Below are 23,696 nucleotides of genomic sequence, written 5' to 3'. Positions count from 1 at the left end.
CTGACCTGCAGGGGCCACTGGGTTAGTACCTGTCGCTCTAGAATTGAAGCCGTCTTTTCCAAAACACCACCTTGCTGTTTGTTCTTTACTATCCTTGCCATATTTTTATTTTCTTTAAATTTTTATTTGGTCTGACCAGGTGGTGGTGCAGTGGATATAATATTAACCTGGAATGCTGAGGACCCAGGTTTGGAACCACAAGGTCGTTGGCTTGAGCAGGGCTCATCCGGCTTGAGCGTGGGATCATAGACATGACCCCATGGTTGCTGGCTTGAGCACGAAGGTCACACTGGCTTGAAGGCCAACGTCATTGGCTTAGACCCAAAGTTGCCGGCTGCAACTATAAGTTGATACTTCTCATCTCTCTCCCTACCTATCTCTCACTCTCACTGAAAAAAAAAAAATTATTGAGGTTTTTAGAGAGAGAAATGTTGATCTGTAATTCCACTCATTTATGCATTCATTGGCTGATATTTTGAGAGAGAAAAAAAGAGAGAGAAACATCCACTTATCTATACATTCAATGGTCTATTCTTGTACATGTCAGACTGGGATCAAACATGTAACCTTGTGTATGAGGACAAAACTAACCAACTGAACTACCCAGCCAAGGCCAGCCATATTTTTCTTAACAGTGTCTATGACTGGCTGACACATTATATATGTATCTGTTGGTTGCTTTATTACCTGCCTCCTCTACTGTAATATCAGCTTCATAAAGTCAGGGACTTTTTCCACTCTGTATATTTAATATTCAGAAATGTGCCTAGCCTATGTGAGATGCTAAATAAGAATTTGTTGAGTGAATTAGTTAATGATCCTGGTGAGTAGTGAGGCTCTCAGCTAATATAACAAGGATGTCCTTTGTCATTTCTTTTTTTTTCTTTCTCTCTCTCTCTCTCTTTTTTTAGTGAGCAAGAGAGACAGAGACAGAAAGGAAAGGAGAGAAATGAGAAGCATCAACTTGTACTTGCAGCACCTTAGTTGTTCAGTAATTGCTTTCTCAGATGTGCCTTGGCCAGGGGGCCCCAGCTGAGCCAGTGTCCCCTTGCTCAAGCCAATGACCATAGGGTCATGTCTATGATCCCACACTCAAACTGGTGACCCTGCGCTCAAGCTGGTGAGCCTGCACTCAAGCCAGTGACATTGGGGTTTTGAACCTGGGTTCTCAGCGTCCCAGGCCAATGCTCTATCCACTGTGCTACCACCTAGTCAGGCAGATTAGCATTTCCTTATCAGTAAAGTTGAACATCTTTCATGTATCTGTTGGCCATTTGTATCTTGTCTTGGAAGAAGTTCTTGCTCAGGTCCTCTGCCCATTTTTAAATAAGATTTTTTGTTGTATGAGTTCTTGATATATTTTGGATCTTAACACCTTATTGGAGGTACTACTTACAAATAATTTTCTGCCATTCAATTAGTGGTTACCTTTGTTATGCTGGGTTTTCTTTCTTTTTTCTTTTCTATACAGAAGCCTATTAGTTTGAAGTAGTCCCATTCATTTGTATTTGCTTTTACTTCCCTTGCCTTTGGAATCAATTTCATAAAATCCTCACTGAGAGCAGGGTCCATAAGGTTCATCATGTCTTATATTTAGGTCTTTGACTCATTTAGAGTTAATTACTTTGTGTAGGTGTCAGATAGCAGTCTAGTTCCATTCTTTTAAATGTAGCTTTCCAATTTTCCCTGCACCACTTAAATTGAGTTTTTTTGTTTCTCCCTTTAGTTCTATATATTAGTAGTTACTTTATATTTTGGTGTTTGTGCTTGGGTGCACATATATTAATATGTTATGTCTTGATGTATTATCCCATTTATCCTTATAAAATGTCATCTTTATATCTTGTTACCTATTTTATTTTGAAATCTTTGTCTGATAGAAGAATGGCCACACTTACTTTTGTCTAGATGACATTTGTTTGTACTATCATTTTCTGTTTGTCATTGTAACAGAGACATGACTCCTGAACACAGCATATAGTTATTATTAATAGTTGTTGGTCCATCCTACTCTGAGCCTTTTAATTGGTGAGTTCAGTCCATTTACACTTAGGGTGATTATTGATATATAAAGATCTCCTATAGCCATTTCATCTTTTGTTTTCTGGTAGCTCTGTCTCCACTGATTATTTTCCCTGTGGGTTGTTTTTCTTTTCTTTCTTTCTTTTTTTTTTTTTTTTTTTTTGTATTTTTCTGAAGTTGGAGATGGGGAGGCAGTCAGACAGACTTCCGCATGCGCCTGACCGGGATCCACCCGGCATGCCCACCAGGGGGCGACGCTCTGCTCATCTGGGGCGTCGCTCTGTTGCAACCAGAGCCATTCTAGTGCCTGAGGCAGAGGCCATGGAGCCACCCCCAGTACCCAGGCCAACTTCGCTCCAATGGAGCCCTGGCTGCAGGAGGGGAAGAGAGAGACAGAGAGGAAGGAGAGGGGGAGGGGTGGAGAAGCAGATGGGCGCTTCTCCTGTGTGCCCTGGCCAGGAATCGAACCTGGGACTTCTGCACACCAGGCCGACGCTCTACCACTGAGCCAACTGGCCAGGGCTCCCTGTGTTTTTTATTTAAAAAAAAATTTTTTTTGTAATGTATTTCCAGTTCTAGATTTTTCTTTTGTGGTTACCACTAGCTTTATGCAAAACCTATATATACAGTAGTCCTTTTCCTTCTTATTTCTCTTATTTCCATTCACCTGTTCACATTCAGTCCTTTTCTGCTGCTCCTTTTTTGTTTTCTCAAATTATCACTCTTTATGCTGTGAATTCATTTCAAAATTGCAGTAACTATTGTTCTTTTCTTAAAAAAAAATCTTTTGGCCCTGGCTGGCTGGCTAAATGGATAGAATGTCAGCCTGGCATATGGATGTCCAGGGTTCGACTCCCAGTCAGGGCACACAGGAGAAGCGGACCCTTCCCCTCCCTCTCCCCCTTCTCTCCCTGTACTGCATCCAGTGGCTCAATTGGCTCAAGCGTCGCCCTGGGTGCTGAGGGTGCCTCAGTGGATCAGAGCCCACCATCCTCATGTATTAAAAATAGCTCCATTGCAAGCATCGGCCCCAGACGGGGTTGCTGGGTGGATTCCAGTTCAGGGCACTTGTGGGAATCTGTCTTACTCTCTCCCCTCCTCTCATTAAAAAAAAATCTTTTAAATTCCTTTAACTTTCATGTTATATTTAAATGTTTAATAGCCTATTCTGAATAAGGGTTGAAATTCCTGCTTTTGCCTGTTAGTCATCATACTCATAATTTTATAATGTTTCCTTTTTGTTTCAGGTAGAAAAGCACCTTTCAGCATTTCTTGTAATGCAGGTCTTGTGGTGGTAAATTCCCTGAGCTTCTGTATGCTTGGAAGAGCCTATTCCTACTTCTTATCTAAAGGATAAGTTTTCTAGATCTGTTATTCTTCAATGGTGATTTCTCTTGCAATAATCTGAATATTTGTTTCCACTCTCTCCTAGCTTTTAGGCTTTCTGCTGAAAAAAAGAAATAATGTTAATCTAATTATATTTCCTTTATTGGTAAACATCTTTTTCCTGGCTACCTTGAGAATTCTGTTATTACTCTTTTGACAGTTTTAATATAAAATTAGCATTTTTATTAGCTTTTTGACAGTTTTAATATAAAATTAACATTTTTATTAGCTTTTTGGATTTAAAGATCCAGTGCTTTGCATTGATTTGGGAAGTTCTTTTCAATTTTCTTTTTTGATAGGCTCTGTTTATATACCACCCTTCTCTTTCTGGTGTAACCATTATTTATGTATAGCCTTTTCTAATGGAGTGAGAGTTCTCAGTTTTGTTTTTTGTTTTGTTTTTAACTCAATTTTCTCTCTTCTTAAACCTGAGTCATTTCTAGATTTCTATCTTCATGTCACTAATTCTTTCCTTCATCTGGTCTGCCCTATGTTCTAAATTCGCTGGTTCATTCAACTTTGAGTTCTTCAATGCTAAGATTTTTTTGTGTGTGTGGGTATGTGACAAAGAGACAGAGAGAGGGACAGATAGGGACAGACAGGAAGGGAGAGAGATGAGAAGCATCAATTCTTCATTGTGAGACCTTAGTTGTTCATTGATTGCTTTCTCATGTGCCTTGATTGGGGGGGGGGGTTACAGCAGACCGAGTGACCCCTTGCTCAAGCCAACGACCTTGGGTTCAAGCTGGTGAGCCTTGCAAAAATCAGATGAGCCCACGCTCAAGCTGGTGACCTCGGGGTCTCAAACCTGGGTCCTCTGCATCCCAGTCCAATGCTCTATCCACTGTGCCACCACCTGGTCAGGCTGTTTCTTTTTTATAGTTTCAATCACTTTTGTGAAGTATGCCTTTTGTTCATTGGTTTTATTTCTGAGTTTATTGAACTGCCTTTCTCATGTCTTGTTGAGGTTGAATTCTGCCATTTAAATCACATGATCCTATTTCTTTTTGTTTTTTTAAGGGAAATGGGGAGGCGGAGACAGACTCCCGCATGAGCCCTGACAGGGATCCACCTGGAAAGCCCCCTCCTGGGTGATGTTTTGCCCATCTGGGGGACTGGTGCTCCATTGCTTGGCAACTGAACTATCTGCACCTCAGGCAAGACCATGGAGCCATCCTCAGTGGCTGGGCCAACTTGCTCAAACCGTTTGAGCCATGGCTACAGGAAGGGGAGAGAGAGAGAGAAGGGGGAGGGGGTGAAGTAGATGGTTGCTTCTCCTGTGTGCCCTGACTGGGAATCAAACCCAGGACTTCCACACTCCAGGCTGACACCAACCTGCCAGGGTCACAATTCCATTTCTTTATGTTTATATTGTGAAGACTTTTTCTTTTCTTTGTCACCTTCAGTGTTTACTGTGCTTGAATTATTTCTCTACCTGGATATTTGTGTGAATGAAAACAAATTATTTAAGTATTTTATATTTCAGGGCATAGCAGGCAGAAGTCTGTTTATTTTCCAGTAGGTGGTGCTGAAACACAAGCTTTTATTTCCTCTTGTACTGCTGGGCTTCCGGAATCTCTGTGGGAACATGCCCCATACTCCCTGAGGAGGTGGATGTCACCTTTACAACCCAGTCACCTTTACAACCCAGTCTCAGGTGGGTTGAAGTGGTGGGCTATGGGTCAACTATGTGTTCCCAGCACTGATTTTCTAGAAGCCAAAAGCCACTGGCAAAGCCACTCTGAGTTGACCTGGCTGCACCTTGATGGATGGGGGCGGGGCTGGTGGGGAAAGCAGGATCACATGTCTGTAGCTGTCATTCCTAGATTTTGCCACGAGTCTACAGACCACTCAGCTGGAGTGTTTTCAGTGCTTTCACTGTCTACCCAGTGGGCCAGGTGGATGGGTTCTCATGTTTGCAAAGTCCTTTGCCTGGTGCCAACAGGCTCTGGAATGCTACAGTTCTCCTTATTGCTCTTCTGACCCTGACCCTGGGCCCTATTTCAATGTGTACCACCCTAGCCCAATTGTCACTGCCCCTCTGGTTTGTCCGTTGGGAGTTGTACGCCAACCCTTCAATGCCACTGCATCTTCTGGGGGCCACAGCAAGTGCTGGACAGTAAAGCCTCTGTCCCTGGCCTTCACCCTCATTTCCACTGTTTGCTCAGATATGTCCACCTTCAGGTATCTCAATGTACAGCTCTCAGACATGTTTACGGTATACTGAGCAGTGGGTCTCTTGTTGAATTATAGCTCACCAACATGTTACTTTTAAAGACTTTATTCATTTTAGAGAGGAGAGAAGGGGGGAGGAGCAGGAAGCATCAACTTCCATAGGTGCCTTAACCAGGCAAGCCCAGGGTTTTGAATCGGTGACCTCAGCACTCCAGGTCATCGCTTTATCCACTGTGCCACCACAGGTCAGGCGCTCAGCAACATGTTTTAACTTCAGGAGACCTGGAGGTCTTCCCATGCCACCATCACTCTTCATTATGCCATATTTTTCATGGCTGTATATTATTCTAATAAAAATTTTCTAACATTTTACAGCTATTTTCCTTTTATTGAATTTAATATAAATATCTTGTGTATTATCTTTCTCACTTTTTCTATAGTCTTGCAGGCAAAACCTCCAGTGCTCGGCTTGCCAGTCAAAGGGTATTCTGAAATCTTTACCAGCTAATGTCTACCAAGAAGTAAACACAGAATGCTGTGAAAATGACTCAACTGTTAAACTGATGTTTCATTACATCAAAAGTAAGCAACTTTGCCTGACCAGGCGGTGGTGCAGTGGATAGAGCGTCGGACTGGGATGCAGAGGACACCCCTACCTACCCTGAGGTCTCGAACATGAGCATGGGCTCATCTGGCTTGAGCAGAAAGCCCACCAGCTTGGACTCAAGGTCGCTGACTCGAGCAAGGGGTTACTCGGTCTGCTGAAGGCCCACGGTCAAGGCACATATGAGAAAGCAATCGATGAACAACTAAGGTGTCGCAACGAAAAACTGATGATTGCTGCTTCTCATCTCTCTGTTCCTGTCTGTCCCTATCTATCCCTTTCTCTGTCTCTGTAAAAAAAAATTTAAAAAGCTAGCAACTTTTTTGTCCTGCTCCCTCCTCCCCATTTTAGCAGGAAGAATCAGGGTGGAATGTGAGAAAACTAATGTCCTTGAAATGTGCCAAAAGTCCTGCCTCAAGAGGTCTAGATGGAGGAAGCACTGTGCATAGAAAAGGCACTTTGACCTAAGCTCGCAAGAAAATGATGAGAATTACCCTGGCTGGATAGTTTGCTTGGTTAGAGCAGTGTTCTGATACACAAAGGTTGTGCCTTCGATCCCTGGTCAGGGCACATACAGAAACAAATCGATGTTTCTGTCTCCCTTTCTCTCTAAAATCAATAAAATTTTTAAAATAAGATGAAACCAACTATTCATAATTCAAGTTTATTAAAACTTTGTCATTAATAATGATTTTTACCATTTTCAATGAGTTACAGTAAAACTGTACCTTAATGAATTAGAGCGCAAAATTTCCAATCATATAAATTAATTAAAAACCACCACTTTAAAGTCATAAAATATAAACTAATGATTAAATATTATACTGTACACACAGACAATTCACTGTACAAAGAACTGGGGCTGAATGGGGGGTAGGAGCCTTGTAGAAGTCCTGTTGAAACTGGTATATTATTTTGGATGGCAGCATTTCCTGATTTTCTGTACTTCAATCATTATTTCCTGAAACTAATTTCATAAAGGCCAAATGCAGGATTTTTTTTTTTTTTTGAGTATTCTGTGATGCATTTAAGGAAGGCAGCTGACTAAAATATTCAAATTTTTGTCTTAATTATAATGGATAAAAATTGCTTCGTTCAGTAATTGCTGGGCACCTATTACAACTAGTTCTACAAGGCAGAGAAGTAGTGATGAAAAAACACCCCTACCTACACATCAATTTTATTTGTTCATCATGACAGTTTTGCTAAGTCCGGTACCTAATCTTCATTTACAAGCCCTCTCTTCTCAGTAGACCACAATAAAATTTTAGGTGCTTATGTTGTCTCCAAAACTGGGACATTCAAAATTCTGGTATAACCATTTACCATATTTATGTTTTCTCTTATGTGTGAAATCTGCTATTTATAAAGAATTCATCTCCCAATTGAATTCTTAATATACTTTATAGAGCAGCTTTTCCATGGCAATTCCTTGAAGCCTCTGAGTTTTGAGGCTTTATTACCAGCACAGATTTCCTAATGGATATAAAGATGTGAGCTCTAGAGGCTACATCACACCCCACACTTCTATAGATTCCCTCCGGTGTGGATTCTCTGATGATATACAAGATGTGACCTCTGGCTGAAGCCCTTACAACATACGTCACATATGTACGGTCTCTCCCCAGTGTGAACCCTCTGGTGTGTGTGGAAGTGTGACGCTTGACTGAAGCCCTTCCCACACTGCTGACACATGTAGGGCTTCTCGCCGGTGTGGACCCTCTGGTGCGCACTGAGCCCAGCACTCCAACTGAATTCTTTCCCACACTCCTCACATTTAAATGGTTTCTCCCCGGTGTGAATTATCTGATGAACTTGAAGATTTGACCTCTGGCTGAAGGCCTTACCACAGGTATCACATTTATACGGTTTCTCCCCAGTGTGGACTCTCTGATGGGCTTGAAGGTGTGAAGACTGACTGAATCGCTTCTGGCATGCATCACATTTGAATGGTTTCTCGCCAGTGTGGACACTCTGATGAGCTTGAAGGTTTGAGGCCTGACTGAAACCCTTCCCACACTTTTCACATTTATAGGGTTTCTCTCCTGTGTGAACCCTCTGATGGTTGTGAAGGTTCAAGCTCCAATTGAAGCGCTTCCCACACACCTCACATCTGTATGGTTTTTCTCCAGTGTGGACTCTCTGATGGGCTTGAAAGTATGAACTCTGACTGAAGCCTTTACCACACACATTACAGCGAAATGGTTTCTCTCCTGTGTGAACCCTTTGGTGGCTCTGGAAGCTCGAGGCTGAGCTGAAGCCTTTCCCACACTCTTCACATTTATATGGTTTCTCTCCTGTGTGGACTCGTTGATGACTGTGAAGATTAAAGCTCAAACTAAAGCACTTCCCACACTCATCACATCTGTATGGTTTCTCTTCAGTGTGGACTCTCTGATGAGTATGAAGATTTGAGCTACAACTAAAGCGTTTCCCACAATCTGCACATTTATATGGTTTCTCTCCGGTGTGGATTCTTTCATGGGCCTGAAGATGTGATCTCTGAGTGAAGCCTTTCCCACACACCTCACATTTATAAGGTTTCTCTCCAGTGTGAACTCTGCAGTGGATATTAAGATCTGTGCTACGACTGAAGCCCTTCCCACAGCTTTCACACCTATAGGGCTTCTCTCCTGTATGAATCGGCAAGTGGGCATAAAGGTGTGAGGTCTGATTGAAGCTCTTACCACACTCCAGGCACGAATACGGTTTCTCCCCTGTGTGGACTCTCTGGTGAGTTTGCAGGTTTGAGCTCTGACTAAAACCCTTCCCACACTCACGGCACCAGTAGCGTTTTTTTCCCGTGTGAACATATTGTTGAACGGGAATGGATGAACTATAACCGGCATCCTCATGTGTCCTATACGGGAGGGCCTTCATTCCCGAGTGCACCTGCTGGTGAGCTTCAAGACTGGAGCTATCAATGAATGCGCTTCCACATGCATCACACTGGTAGGTCTTTCGCCCTGTGTGGATTACACTGAGCTGGGCAAGAGGTGACAGCTTTGAGATGTCTTCACCACAGTCTGTGTTGCTGTGAGCTTTATCTGTTTTGTGCACTGTATCCTCATCATGGTGCTGTGAGTTACAACTGAAGATGTTAACCGGAGGAGCAAATGTACATAACTTGTTTTCCACTGGCGCCTGATTACAGCTTCTTTGATAATTCTGTGTCTCGTTCAGATACATTTTATTCCAACAATTCTGAGCTCTCCCTGTTGGAAATTCTTGATTTTCATTAACAATGGAATGATTCTCTGTAAGATTCATGGCACAGGGGTCTCCCACACCTCTCTGAACGGGCAGTCCTATTCCCACCCAGCAGGAGGAATTATGACACTCAGGAAACTGAGAACTCCTTTCTTGAATATGTACCAAGCAGTCTTGACTTTTCGTTAATTCACTCACAAAATGTCTCTTGAGTTGCCAGCATGAGAGCTCTCCCAATGGAAAGCACCTCACTGCTGCTTCATGGAGAGTCTCCATCTCATTTTCATTCCTGTTTCCTGAAAGAATTAAGGGCAGTGACATCAGCAAGAAAGTGGGCTAGGAAGCCCCAAGCCTTTGTTCCCCAGTGAAATGTTAAACCCAAAAGCCTGACCAGGTGGTGGCACAGTAGATAGAGCAGGTGTCCCCAAACTATGGCTTGCAGGCCACATGTGGCCCCCTGAGGCCATTTATCCATCTTTCATTGGTGGTCAGTGAGAGGAGCACAGGATGTGGTGGCCCTCCAACAGTCTGAGGGACAGTGAACTGGCCCCCTGTGTAAAAAATTTGGGGTCCCCTGGATAGAGCGTCGGAATGGGATGCAGAAGACCCAGGTTCAAGACCCCGAGGTTGTCAGCTTGAGCGCGGGCTCATCTGGTTTGAGCAAAGCTCACCAGCTTGGACCCAAGGTCGCTGGCTCAAGCAAGGGGTCACTCGGTCTGCTGAAGGCTCGCGGCCAAGGCACATATGAGAAAGCAATCAATAAACAACTAAGGTGTTGCAACGCGCAACAAAAAACTGATGATTGATGTTTCTCATCTCTCCGTTCCTGTCTGTCTGTCCCTGTCTACCCCTCTCTGTTTCTCTGTCTCTATAAAAAACAAAACAAAACAAAACAAACCCAAAAACTAGAGATTAGCAAGAATAAGTAAGAGTTCTGAAAAAAATGATCAAAGCAACCAAGGGAGCATCCAATTGAGAAAAAGGTATGAAATGCAGGACCATTCCCGACTGAGGATATGGTCTTCTCAGGTGTCTGGCCCAGGGCTATGCGAGGGCTTTTCCCATTCGCCTCTATACACAAATACCTTTTTAAAAAATCGAGAGTAAGAAACATCGATTTGTTGTTCCACTTATCCAGGCTGTCACTGGTGACTCTTCTCTGTGCCCTGACCAGGGACTGAACCCGCAGCCTTGGCATATCAGCATCCACAACTACTTTTAAATGTCCTGTCATGTTTACTTGTGGTATGACTTGTGGTATGGTCTGGTCTAAAGCAGTGGTTTTCGACATTTTTATACTTAAGTACCAGTGAAAATAGAATATTTGGGGAACTGCTAGAGCAGAAATCACCTTGTACATAAGCAAATTTGACTAAGATCATTGGGTCTATAATCTTGATATAACATCAGGGTGGTTAACTCTTTTGCAGACTGGCATTTGAAAAACACTGCTTTAGGCAACTGCAACACAATGTAAGTACATGGGTATCTAAACAGAAAAGATACAGTAGAAATACTGTATATAAAAGACTGTGCACACCGGAGCAGTGGGTGGAGGGTTATGGAAGGAGGTGATGTGGAAGGGAGACTGGAGGGAGGGAGGGGGGAGGGTAAGGGAAGAAGGGGAGAGGAAGAGAGAGCAGAGACTGAAAGACACCCAGAGAGATAAAGCTTTTCAAAAGAAATAATAAAAGGGGGAGGAAGACAGGGTGGAAGGGAAGGAAGGGATCAAAACAGAACTGGGAGGAAGAGAGAGAGAGAAACTGAGGTAGCGTACATGAGCACGTACACAGAAGCCTGTGCAGGGCGTATGTGCTGGGGCAGCTTCCGGGGCTCCCCTTCTCAGCCTGGCCCCCTGGTCTGGGCAGCTGTGGGCACAAGTGGGTCAACGGCGTGCTAAGCCTCCTTGTCTATTTAAACTACCCAGAACTAGCAGTAAATGCAACAGCAGAGTTGTAGCCAGCCTTTTTTCAACGTTACACAAAAACATTTTGTTTATAATCCACTATAATGTTATGGGACCACCTGTCATATATGCGGTCCATAACGTGACCGAAACATCACTGTGCAGTGCCTGATTTTATTTTTATATATCTATAAAATGTCAGTAGAAATCAATGAATGAAATAGAAAGGAAAAGAAATAGAAACCAAGGAAAGCAAAACCTGGTTCTTGGAAAAAAACAAAATTGATAAACCTTAGTGTAACTGGAAATAAATATGCTGTACTACTGATTTACTGATCTTAGTCTGACTAGTCATAAAATACAGCTAAGGAAGAATGTAGTAACAAAGTAAGCTTACAAAAGTATTTCTGTAAAATGTTAAATCCAGTGTGTTACTTTTTTTTTCTTTTTTTGAGAGAGGGGAGGTAGTGAGACGGACTCCCTCACGTGCCCCGAATGGGATTCACCCAGCAATCCCCACTGGGGCTGATGCTAGAATCAACCGAGCTATCCTCAGCGCCTGAGGCTGCTGTGCTAGGACCAACCCAGCTATCCTCAGCACCTGGGACCAACACTTAAACTAATTGAACCACTAGCTGTGGGAGAAAAAGAGGAAAGGAGAGAGAAGCAGCCACTGAGCAAACAGGCCAGGGACCAGCGTGTTACTCTTCTAACATGATTCAATATTACTAGTTTAGTGATCAAAGTTATGTATTCTGTAACAAATCAAAAGTATATCAACCCTGTGCTTGCACTTCTGGCCAAGTTCTTTTCACTGCTGCAAGACCTGTTCCCCTCCAACTGACACACATCAAGGGTTAATATCCGAGCAAGAAGAATAAGCAGGAGCTACATAACCCCACCTAGGCGCCCCTTCTCACTCCCACCATGCTGACCTGCAGTTCTGATTCTCGTCCAAGGCCAAGAGGACAACCTGACTGTGGGCATGTGTGGGCACCTGCTGCAAAGAACAGTAACCCTAGTTTATAAGTTACTTGCTAGCTTCAGTTCCTGTAACAACCAAAGAAACAGACTCCAAACACCAGATGTTCCAGCTGCAGGAGCTTTGCTGACCTCAGTCAGTTATCTGAGCACTGGGCTAGCCTGCACAGAGCTGCCCTCAGCAAAGGACCCTCAGCACCCTCCTTTCGATTCTTTTGTTCTATTTTTTTTTGGAGGGGTTATCCCATCTCTTCCTCTATCCTTATAAAAACCCCTGCCTGCACCAAAAGATTAAGATGAGTTTTTGAGGACAGGAGTCCCCCCCCCATCTCTTCCAGTGGCTGGCACTTGAATAAACCTTTTCCATTCTCAACAGCATCTGTCTCAATGTAACTGGTTTTCATGGTGACAGGCAGCCGGACCTGCAAGTTATTTTTCTGGTTTCATTAGCATTCATGATACTAGAAAAAAAATAAATTACAGACTGTACATACAGTAAAAAGATGCAGGTACCACAAATAGCCAAAGCAATCTTGATAAAGAACAAAGACGGAGACCTCATGCTCCCCGGTTTTGAACTGTATTACGAGGCCAGAGTAATCCAAATAGTATGGTACTGGCATAAAAACAGACACCAAGTCAATGAACAAAACAGAGCCCAGGCCTGGGCCAGTTAGCTCTGTTGGTTAGAGCATCGTTCCAAAGCACCAAGTTCGTGGGTTCAATCCTAGGTTAGGGCACATACAAGAATCCACCAGTGAATGCATAAATAAGTGGAACGACCAACCAATGTTTCACTCTCTCGTCCCTTCCTCTCTAAAATCAATTTTTTTAATTAGTGCTGGAAAAATTACAAAGATACATGCAAAAATTGAAAACAGAACCACCATTTTACACTATACACAAAAACTAACTCCAGATAAATCAGACCTGAACCTAAGTCCTGAAGCCATAAAATCCCTAGAAGAAAAGTAGTAAAAGCTCTTTTGACATTGATCTTGGCTATAATATTTTTAGATATGACACCAAAAGCAAAGAATAAGTGGGGCAACATTAAACTAAAGCTTCTGCACAGCAAAAGAAATTATCGACAAACTGAAAGCCTACTCAATAAAAGACAGTATCTGGCCTGACCAGGCGGTGGCACAGTGAATAGAGCGTCAGACTGGGATGCGGAAGGACCCAGGTTTGAGACCCCGAGGTTGCCAGGTTGAGTGCAGGCTCATCTGGTTTGAGCACAGCTCATCAGCTTGGACCCAAGGTCGTTGGCTCGAGCAAGGGGTTACTCGGTCCGCTGAAGGCCCACAGTCAAGGCACATATGAGAAAGCAATCACTGAACAACTAAGGCAGAGGTCGGGAACCTATGGCTCACGAGCCAGATGTGGCTCTTTTGATGGCTGCATCTGGCTCGCAGAAAAATGTTTAATAAAAAAATAATAATGTTAAAAATATAAAACATTCTCATGTATTACAATCCATTCATTTCCTACCACTCATATTCATGGTTGCGGGTGGCTGGAGTCAATCACAGCTGTCTTCCAGGACAACACCAAATTTTTATTGGATAATGCATAACATACACAGGTCGTTATATGGCTCTCATGGAATTACATTTTAAAATATGTGGCGTTCATGGCTCTCTCAGCCAAAAAGGTTCCCAACCCCTGAACTAAGGTGTTACAATGCGCAATGAAAAACTGATGATTGATGCTTCTCATCTCTCTGTTCCTGTCTGTCTGACCCCGTCTATCCCTCTCTCTGACTCTCTCTCTCTCTGTTAAAAAAATAAATAAAAGTATCTGCAAATCCCTGGTAAGGGGTTAATATCCAAAATATCTAAAGAACACATACAAGTCAACAGCAAAAAACCAACTTGATCTGTTAATACAAAGAGGATCTGAACAGACATTTCCCCAAAGATAGAGATGACCAACAGATTCTTGAAAAAATGTTCTACACCACTAATCATCAGTGAAATGCAAACCAAAATCATAAGGAAATATCACCTTCACACCTGTCAAAATGATTAGCATCAAGAGATAATAAATGCCACATGATGTGGAGAAAAGGGAACCCTTGCACACTGCTGGGGGATTGTAAATCAGTGGAGCCACTACAGCAAACAGTATGCAGGTTCCTTAAAATTTGTAAACTAGGCCCTGGCTGGTTGGCTCAGTGGTAGAGCATCAGCCCTGCATGTGGAAGTCCCAGCTTTGATTCCCAGCCAGGGCACACAGGAGAAGCGCCCATCTGCTTCTCCATCCTTCTCATCCCTCTCCTTCTTCTCTCTCTCTTCCCCTCCCGTAGCCGGGGCTCCATTGGAACAAAGTTGCCCGGGTGCTGAGGATGGCTCCATGGCCTCTGCCTCAGGCACTAGAATGGCTCCAGTTGCAAAAGAGCAACAGCCCAGATGGGCAGAGCATCGCCCCCTGGTGGACATGTCAGGTGGATCCCAGTCGGGCACATGCAGGAGTCTGTCTGACTGCCTCCCTGCTTCTCACTTTGGGAAAAAAAAATTGCAAACTAGAACTAGTATATGATCCAACAATTTCCACTTCTGGTTATATACCAGAAGGAACAAAACAAGTACTTCAGGGAGATATCAACACGCCTATGTTTGCTGCAGCATTATTTATAATAACCAAGATTCAGAAACAACCTAACTGTCCATCAACAGATATAGGGATAATTGAATATGAATAAAATTCTATCACATATAAAAAAAGAAGGGAATCTTGCCATTTGCCACAACACGATAGCCTTGAGGGAATTATGCTTTAGTGAAATAAGTCAGACAGAGACAAGCAAATACTGCATGATCTTCACTTATAGATGGAATCTTAAAAAAAAACAAAAACCCAAGCTCATAGAAACCCAAGCGATTCTGTTTGTGGATACCAGAGATGGGGGTAGGGGAACTGGGTATGTAAGTACAAGGGATGTCATGTACATGGTGACTAACAGTTGACTCTCTACTATATGGTATATTTGAAATGCTAAGAGTAAATCCTAAAACTTCTCAGGAGAAAGATAAATACTTTATTTTCTATCTACATAAGGTGATGGATTTTAACTAAACTATTGTGGTGATCATAAGTCATTATGATATATGTGCACCTTAAAGTTCTACAATGCTGTATGCCAGTGATATCTCAAAACAAAGAAAAAAATGAAAGAGGGAACATCAGTACAGATCAATACCGAGCGGTGAACATGAGAAGGATAATAAGTGGATACTATGAGAAACTCTATGCCCACACAGAGGTGGGCATTTGGTCCTCAACAACCAAATCCTTGAAAGCTATAATCTGTCAAAACTAATACAAGAAATAGACAATCTGAATAGGTCTATAGCTATTAAGGAAGTTGAATCAATAATTAGTAACCTTTCAAAACAGAAAGCACCAGGCCCACACAGGTTCACTGGTGAATTACACCAAACATCTAAGAAAGAGATTATACTGATTCTACACAGTTTTTCAGAGACTAGAAGCAGAGGGACTTCTTCCTAACTGATTCTATGAGGCCAGCATTACTCTAGAACCAAAAGCAGACACACACACCAGAAAACTGCAGGCCAATATGTTTCATGAGTATGGATGCCAAAATTGTCAAACAACATCAAATCAAATCCAATAAATGTATAAAAACATTATGCTTCACAACCAAGTGGGATTTATCCCTGGTATGCAAGACTGATTCAACATCAATCCCTACTTAATCTAGATTCAATGCAATCCCAGCAAGACATTTGGTGGATACTAACACATGGATTCTAAAGTTTGTACGGACAGGCAAAGACCCATAAGAGCCTACACACTACTGAAGGAGAAGAACAAAGCTGAAGGACTGACATTAACCAAATTCTACACTTACTATAAAGTTACAGTTCTTAAAAACAAACAAAACCCTGACCAGGTGGTGGCGCAGTGGATAGAGCATCGAACTGGGATGCGGAGGACCCAGGTTCAAAACCCCAGGTCTCCAGCTTGAGCGTGGGCTCATCTGGTTGGAGCCAGGCTCACCAGCTTGAGTCCAAAGGTCGCTGGCCTGAAGCTCAAGGTCGCTGGTCTGAGTGAGGGGTCACTTGCTCTGCTTAGCCCCCCTGACCCCCCCCGTCAAGGCACATATGAGAAAATAATCAGTGAACTAAGATGCTACAACAAAGAATTGATGCTTCTCTCTCCCTTTCTGCCTGCCCCTATCTGTCCCTCTGACTCTCTCTGTCTCTATCAAAAAAATAAATAAAATAAAAAAGGGCAGAAGACCCAACCAGACACCTCACCAAAGATATACAGATGGCTAACACGTGTATGAAAAAATATTCAACGCTATATGTCATCAGTGAGCTGCAAATTAAAACCAGACACCACTACACACCTATTAAAATGATCCGACTCTAAAACGATGACAACACCAAATGCTGACGAGAATGTGGAGCAAAGAGCACTCACATTCACTGCTGGAGGGCATGTACAATGAGACGGCCACTGGGAGACAGGGCGGCCGTTTCTCCCAAAACTAGACTCTTATCATACTATCCAGCAACACTGTTCCTCAGCATTGACCCAAACGAGTTGAAAATTTAATGTTCCCACAAATGTCAATCACAGATATTGGAAGCAACTAAGATGAATGGATAAAAAACCGAGTTACATCTAGACAATGGATTATTTTTCAGTGCTAAGTAGAAATGAGCTGTGAAGTCATGAAGAGGAAGGAAATACACATGCACACTACTGGTGGGAAGCCACTCTGCAAAGGCTGCCGCTGTGCAGTTCCCACTGTAGGACGCTGTGGGACAGGAAGGCAGAGATCAGTGGTTGCCAGGCGTGAGGGAGTAAAGACATATTAGTAGTTGGAGCCCAAGGATATTTTCAGGCAACAACCTCGTCTGTATGACGGTGTATACTTGTCATTATAAATCTGTCTGAACCCACAGAATGTACAAGCGTGAAGTCCTATGTGAACTATGGATTCTGGGTGGTGATGTGTCAGTGTAGGCCCAGCAGCTGTAACAAGGGTTCCCTCGGATGCAGGATGTTGAGAGTAGGGAGCTTGTGTATATGTGGTCTACGGGGGCTCCGTTCTCTTCTCAGCTTTGCTGGGAACATAAAAGTGCTTTGAAAAATTAAATCAAAAATTTTTTAATTTCATTTTTGATTCTGGAGAGAGGAAGGGAGGGAGAGAAAGAGAAAGAGAGAAACATTAAAATTTGTTGTTACACTTGTTTATGCATTTATTGGCTGATTCTCATATGTTCCCTGGCTGGGGATCAACTCTACAACTTTAGCGTACCAGGATGACACTCTAACCAACTGAACTATCCAGCCAGGGCAAAATAAAATCTTTTTTTTTTCTGAAGCTGGAAACGGGGAGGCAGTCAGACAGACTCCCGCATGCGCCTGACCGGGATCCACCCAGCACGCCCACCAGGGGGCAATGCTCTGCCCATCTGAGGCGTTGCTCTGTTGCAACCAGAGCCATTCTAGCACCTGAGGCAGAGGCCAGGGAGCCATCTTCAGTGCCTGGGCCAACTTTGCTCCAATGAAGCCTTGGCTGTGAGAGGAGAAGAGAGAGAGAAAGAGAGAGAGGAAGGAGAGGGGGAGGAGTGGAGAAACAGATGGGCGCTTCTCCTGTGTGCCCTGTGGGAATCGAACCCGGGACTCCTGCATGCCAGGCTGACACTCTACCACTGAACCAACTGGCCAGGGCCAAAATAAAATCTATTTTAAAAATATATATTATATATACATACACAACAGAAAATAAAAATAAAAATAACATACACTAACTATATGATCCAATCATTCTACACCAGAATCTTACCAAGAAAAATGAAGGTCTATGGCCAAACACTTCTGTAAAAAAAATTTAACACCAGTGAAAAGCTGGAAACAGACAAATGAATAAACAAACTGAGATAGATCCAGACAATGGAATACTATTCAACAATAAAAAATAATAAACTAGCCCCAACCAGATAGCTCGATTGGTTAGAGAGCATCATCCCAAAGCACAGAGGTTGTGAGTTTGATCCCCGGTCAAGGCACATGCAGGAATAGATTGATGTTCCCGTCTCTCTCTCTCTCTCTTCCTTCTTCTCTAAAATCAGTAAAATTAATTTTATTTTTTTTAAAAAAAGGAATAAACGATATAAGCCACAGCATGGGTAAATCTCAAACTATACTGAGTAAAACCAGACAGACCAAAAAATACAACACAGCCTGACTGATTTCATCTATCAAGAATTCTAGAAATCTTACACTAATGTACAGGGACTGGAAGTAGGTCAGCGCTTGCCTCTACAAGGGGCTGAGACAAGAAAGTGAGGCGAGGGGAAGATTACAAAGGGACAGGAGGTTTTGTAGGGCTCTTAAGAACTGCTTTGATGTGTTCTGCAAACTTACCAAACCCCAGATCTGGCAGCAAAAGAGTTCAAGAGGGCAAAGGGCAGAGTTTAAGGCTGGGAAACAGTTGGAAATTCAGGGTGGACATTCTGGAAGCCAGAAAGGCACAGGAAAGGCCTCCCTGTGAACAGTTTCCACCAATCCCTGGCTGATACTGGTGAGAGCTGTGATTCTGATTTTCTTGTGACTGAGTGTGTGACTTAACCACACACTTTAAATTGCTACCAGTCAGGACTCAGGGCTAGAAATCCCATTGGAAATTTAGGGGAGGAAAATCAAAGGCAAGGAGATCCCCAGAGCCAGCCCCTGACTGTGGGGTCAGCCCGTGTCCGAGGTACGGCTCCTCCTCAGGCAGAGGGAAGACCCCCAGAGCCCGGCGGAGCAGAAGCCAACAGAGACATGGAAGTGTAATGCTAAAGATTGCTTGATTTACCCAGAGAATCCAGAAAAAGAAAAACATTTGATGTGGTGTCCGCCCCCCAAAAGGCGATATGGGATAAGCGTAATCACACCCGTGTCAATAACTACCTTATATGGACGTGGACTGCCCACAAACCAAAAGGCAGAGATTGGCAGTGTACGTAAAAAGCAAAATTAAACTACATGCTGTCAGAAAGAGATGCATTTTAAATACAAATAAGCAAAAGAAAAAAATAGAAGAAGACATCATACAACTATACCATGCAGAGCCTTAGAAAGATTGAGTGGCTATCGGACAAACCCAACTTTTTTTTTTTTTTTTGTATTTTTCTGAAGCTGGAAACAGGGAGAGACAGCCAGACAGACTCCCGCATGCACCCGACCGGGATCCACCCGGTACGCCCACCAGGGGCGACGCTCTGCCCACCAGGGGGTGATGCTCTGCCCCTCCGGGGCGTTGCTCTGCCGTGACCAGAGCCACTCTAGCGCCTGGGGCAGAGGCCAAGGAGCCATCCCCAGCGCCTGGGCCATCTTTGCTCCAATGGAGCCTTGGCTGCGGGAGGGGAAGAGAGAGACAGAGAGGAAGGAGGGGGGGTGGAGAAGCAAATGGGCGCTTCTCCTATGTGCCCTGGCCAGGAATCAAACCCGGGTGCCCCGCACGCCAGACTGATGCTCTACCGCTGAGCCAACCGGCCAGGGCCCGGACAAACCCAACTTTACAAAAGAGCACTATTAGGGATTTTCTTTTTTTTTTACAGAGACAGAGAGTGAGTCAGAGAGAGGGATAGACAGGGACAGAGAGAGATGAGAAGCATCAATCATTAGTTTTTCATTGCGCGTTGCAACACCTTAGCTGTTCATTGATTGCTTTCTCATATGTGCCTTGACTGCGGGCCTTCAGCAACTGAGTAACCCCTTGCTCAAGCCAGCGACCTTGGGTCCAAGCTGGTGAGCTTTTGCTCAAACCAGATGAGCCCGCGCTCAAGCTGGCGACCTCGGGGTCTCGAACCTGAGTCCTCTGCATCCCAGTCCGACCCTCTTTCCACTGTGCCACCACCTGGTCAGGCACTATTTGGCATTTTATGACGAAAGGGCTGTGGATGGAACAGGGGCCACATGCTGAACCTGACAAGCTCAGGGAAGGCCTGCTGGTGAGTCTTACAAACTCAGAGACTGAAAGTAACCACACAGGATGGTCTGACATGAAAACTTCTGGACTAAAAGTGAGTCATGGTGGGCAGTGATGTCCTAGGTCAGTCTCTTTGCCGACAAATCAATCTCTACCTTAACTGAGCCTGTCCACTGTCTTTTTGCACCTATGATAACATACTTTTGGCCCACCAGTTCTTGGCTCCGTTGTTTCATTACCGTCTGTCTGAATCATATTAGAACCTGCACGGGCCAGGTGGCTGTGATGGTGGCCATGGCTACTGGCTTTATACAGAGGTTCTGACTTTATACATAGAAAGTCTTTAAGAATGCACAAAAATGCTTCTACAATAGGTGAATATAGGAAGGTGCAGGTTACAAGGTTAATGTTCAAAATCAATTGTATTCCTATACGGTAGAAGCAAATAATTGAAAAATGAAATTAAAAACCAATTCCATTTATACTGCATCAAAAAGTAACATGGCTGAAAAAATTTAAATATGTAATTCCTAGCCCTGGCTTGTTGGCTCAGTGGATAGAGCATCAGTGTGCTGACATACCAGGTTCAATTCCTGGTCAGAGCATACATGAGAAGTGACCATCTGCTTCTCTTCCCCTCCCTCTCCCCATTCTCTCTCTTTTCCCCTCTCGTAGCTCAACTGGTCTGAGTGTTGGCCTGGGCACTGAGGATAGCTCGTTTGATTTGAGCTTCAGCTCTAGATGGGGGTTGCTGGGTGGATCCTGGTCAGGGTGCATGTGGAAGTCTATCTCCCCTCCTCTAACTTAAAAATAAAAGTAATTCCTGTATACCAAGCACCGTTTAAGATAGAATATTGTGATTTATAATCACTATACGTTTTGTTCTTTGTCCATGGTTCCTGGCTCACATCTCACCAAACCCTTAGAATGTCTTCAGTGATATGAGCAGTGGGAGCATCATTTGCTACGATATTTGGTCTTTTAACCTCAATTCCTGAAATGGCTTCAAACGCATAAAGGGGAAATGGGTGTCTTGTTATTTATAATAAGCCCCTTTGAACCACAGGGAGTTTTTGTTAATGGGGTGACCTTTGGCAAGCATATAAAGATGAGGGTTGGTTGCCAGAGTAACCAACTGTGATTGCAGAGTTGAAACTTTCAGTCCCAAACCCGACCTCTGGAGAAGGGGAGATGGGGAAATAAGGACAGGGGAGAGGACAGGAGGCCGAGTCACCAGTGGTTGCTAATTGAATCAATCTAGGCTATAGAGCGAAGCCTCCGTAAACACACAAAGGTGGGGTTTCAGGGAGCTTCTGGGTTGGTGACCATGTGGAGATAGATGCAGCCGAAAACAGACCCTAATATTTTGTTTTGATTTTGGTTCAAATGTCTTTCAGGGAGGAGATAAACAGCAGGCCTCCTCAGGGTGCAGGATACCAGACCAGGCTGGATCAGGCAGCTGCAGTTTACAGTTCAATAACCCCTAGGCTGAACTCAAGAGCACAGAGGAACCAAAATTCACAGAACTCAAGTAGCAGAGATGCCACTTTTACCATCTGGAGCCCATTAAGAAGCCAGGGGTCTGTCTGTAATAAGATTCAGTCCAGGGACCAAATTTGGACACACAAGGGAATAAATCAAACTCTGCCAGACTGGAATTCCATTGTTCTCTCTCTCCCCTGCCACATCCCTAAACTTAGATGGCTTAGTTATAAGACTACCCATCCGACCCCCAGGGTTAGAATTAGTATGTATAACCTCTCCTTATCCTCACCTCTTAAAACTAGTCCTAAGCCTTTCTTTAAGAAGACTAATTTGAGGTGAATCTCTGGTCTCATCTTGCTAGTCTGATGAATTTATCTCTTTTTCTCTGTGAACATCTGCCTCTAACTTGGCTTCTCTGTAAGCGGCAGGCATCGAGCTCACCACCACTGCTCAGTCACACACAGAGAGCAGGGCCCAGAGCCCTGGAAGCCCTCCACCTCTCCCTCCTACCTGCCCTATGCATCTCTTCCATCTGGCCATTCCTGAGTTATATCCTTTAGTAATAAACTGGCAATCTAGTAAGTAAAATGGTTTTCTGAGTTCTGGGAGCTGCTGTAGGAAAGTATTGAGCCAAAGGAGGAATTCCTAGGAACCTCCTATCTACAACCAGTTGGTCAGAAGCAAGGTGATATCCTGGACTTGAGATTAGTGTCTTTAGGGCAGCAGATCAGTCTTGTAGGACTGAGCTCTTAACTGTGGGATCTGATGTGAAATACAGGTACATAGTGTCAGATCTGGGATCAATTGATGCCTCATTAATGTCTGCTAAGAATTAGCGAACTAGGCCCTGGCCAGTTGGCTCAGTGGTAGAGCGTCGGCCTGGCGTGCAGGAGTCCCAGGTTCGATTCCTGGCCAGGGCACACAGGAGAAGTGCCCATCTGCTTCTCCACCCCTCCCCCTCTCCTTCCTCTCTGTCTCTCTCTTCCCCTCCCACAGCCAAGGCTCCATTGGAGCAAAGTTGGCCCGGGTGCTGAGGATGGTTCTTGGCCTCTGCCTCAGGTGCTAGAATGGCTCTGGTTGCAACAGAGCGATGCCCCAGATAAGCAGAGCATCACCCCCTGGTGGGTGTGCTGGGTGGATCCCGGTCGGGCGCATGCAGGAGTCTGTCTGACTACCTCCCCATTTCCAACTTCTGAAAAATACAAAAAAAAAAAAAAAAAAAAAAAGAATTAGCGAACTACATAAAGAACAAAGGAAGAGAATAGAAATAGACTAACATATACATATATATATATATTGCCAATTAATTTGACAGGGATGCCAAGGTAATTTAATATGGAAAACTAGTCTTTTCAATAAACAGAGCTAGAAAACTTGGTATCACTTAAAAAAAAAAAAAAGAATCTTAACCCTTATCTCACACCATACACAAACAACTATTTAGCTCAAAATAGACCATAATGTAAACTATAAAACAACTTGGAGGGGGTATAGAATAAATTCTTTGCAACATTCAGGTTGGCAAAGATTTGTGAGAAAACACACACACACACAAAATACACGAGCAGCAAGATGGCAATGAAGTACACAGACGTACCAACTTCCACCTCCCAGAACCAAAGTGGATTACAACTTAATTTTAAGAATCATCATCTGGAAAAACCAACTTTGGACTAAACTAAGAGGACTCTTTAACCAAGGAACACCGAAGAAGCCACACTGAGACTGGTTGAAAAAGCAGAAATGTGGAGGGGGCTGCCCAGCTCCCGGGAGCAAACTGCAGCCCGGAGGGACTCGCATGGTGGGAAGTGAGTTTAGCAGAGAGAGGAGGGTCCTGAGCCCCAGGAACAAAGCCCCAGCCTGCAGCCCCAGAGCCTAGAAGAGGCGTATGGACAGTATTTAGCTGCAAAACAAGTCAGGATACTGTCTGTGAGAAAGAGACAGATTTCTCAGACCCAAGATTCTTC

At 43.8% G+C, this 23,696-nt stretch overlaps 1 protein-coding gene across 1 annotated transcript in view; it reads right to left on the bottom strand.

Moving 5' to 3' along the window:
• Positions 1–6,884: 6,884 nt before the first annotated feature.
• Positions 6,885–23,696, bottom strand: part of ZNF235 (zinc finger protein 235) — a 40,110-nt gene continuing 23,298 nt past the window's right edge. The window contains exon 5 of the mRNA XM_066271879.1: positions 6,885–9,693. Within this exon, the coding sequence (XP_066127976.1) occupies positions 7,715–9,693 (1,979 nt within the window). The 3' untranslated portion in view covers positions 6,885–7,714. The remainder of the gene's footprint in view (positions 9,694–23,696) is intronic.

Source organism: Saccopteryx bilineata, chromosome 3 (assembly GCF_036850765.1).
Source record: "Saccopteryx bilineata isolate mSacBil1 chromosome 3, mSacBil1_pri_phased_curated, whole genome shotgun sequence".
In the NCBI taxonomy this organism is placed as follows: domain Eukaryota; kingdom Metazoa; phylum Chordata; class Mammalia; order Chiroptera; family Emballonuridae; genus Saccopteryx; species Saccopteryx bilineata.
This window is presented reverse-complemented; position numbering and strand designations above follow the sequence as displayed.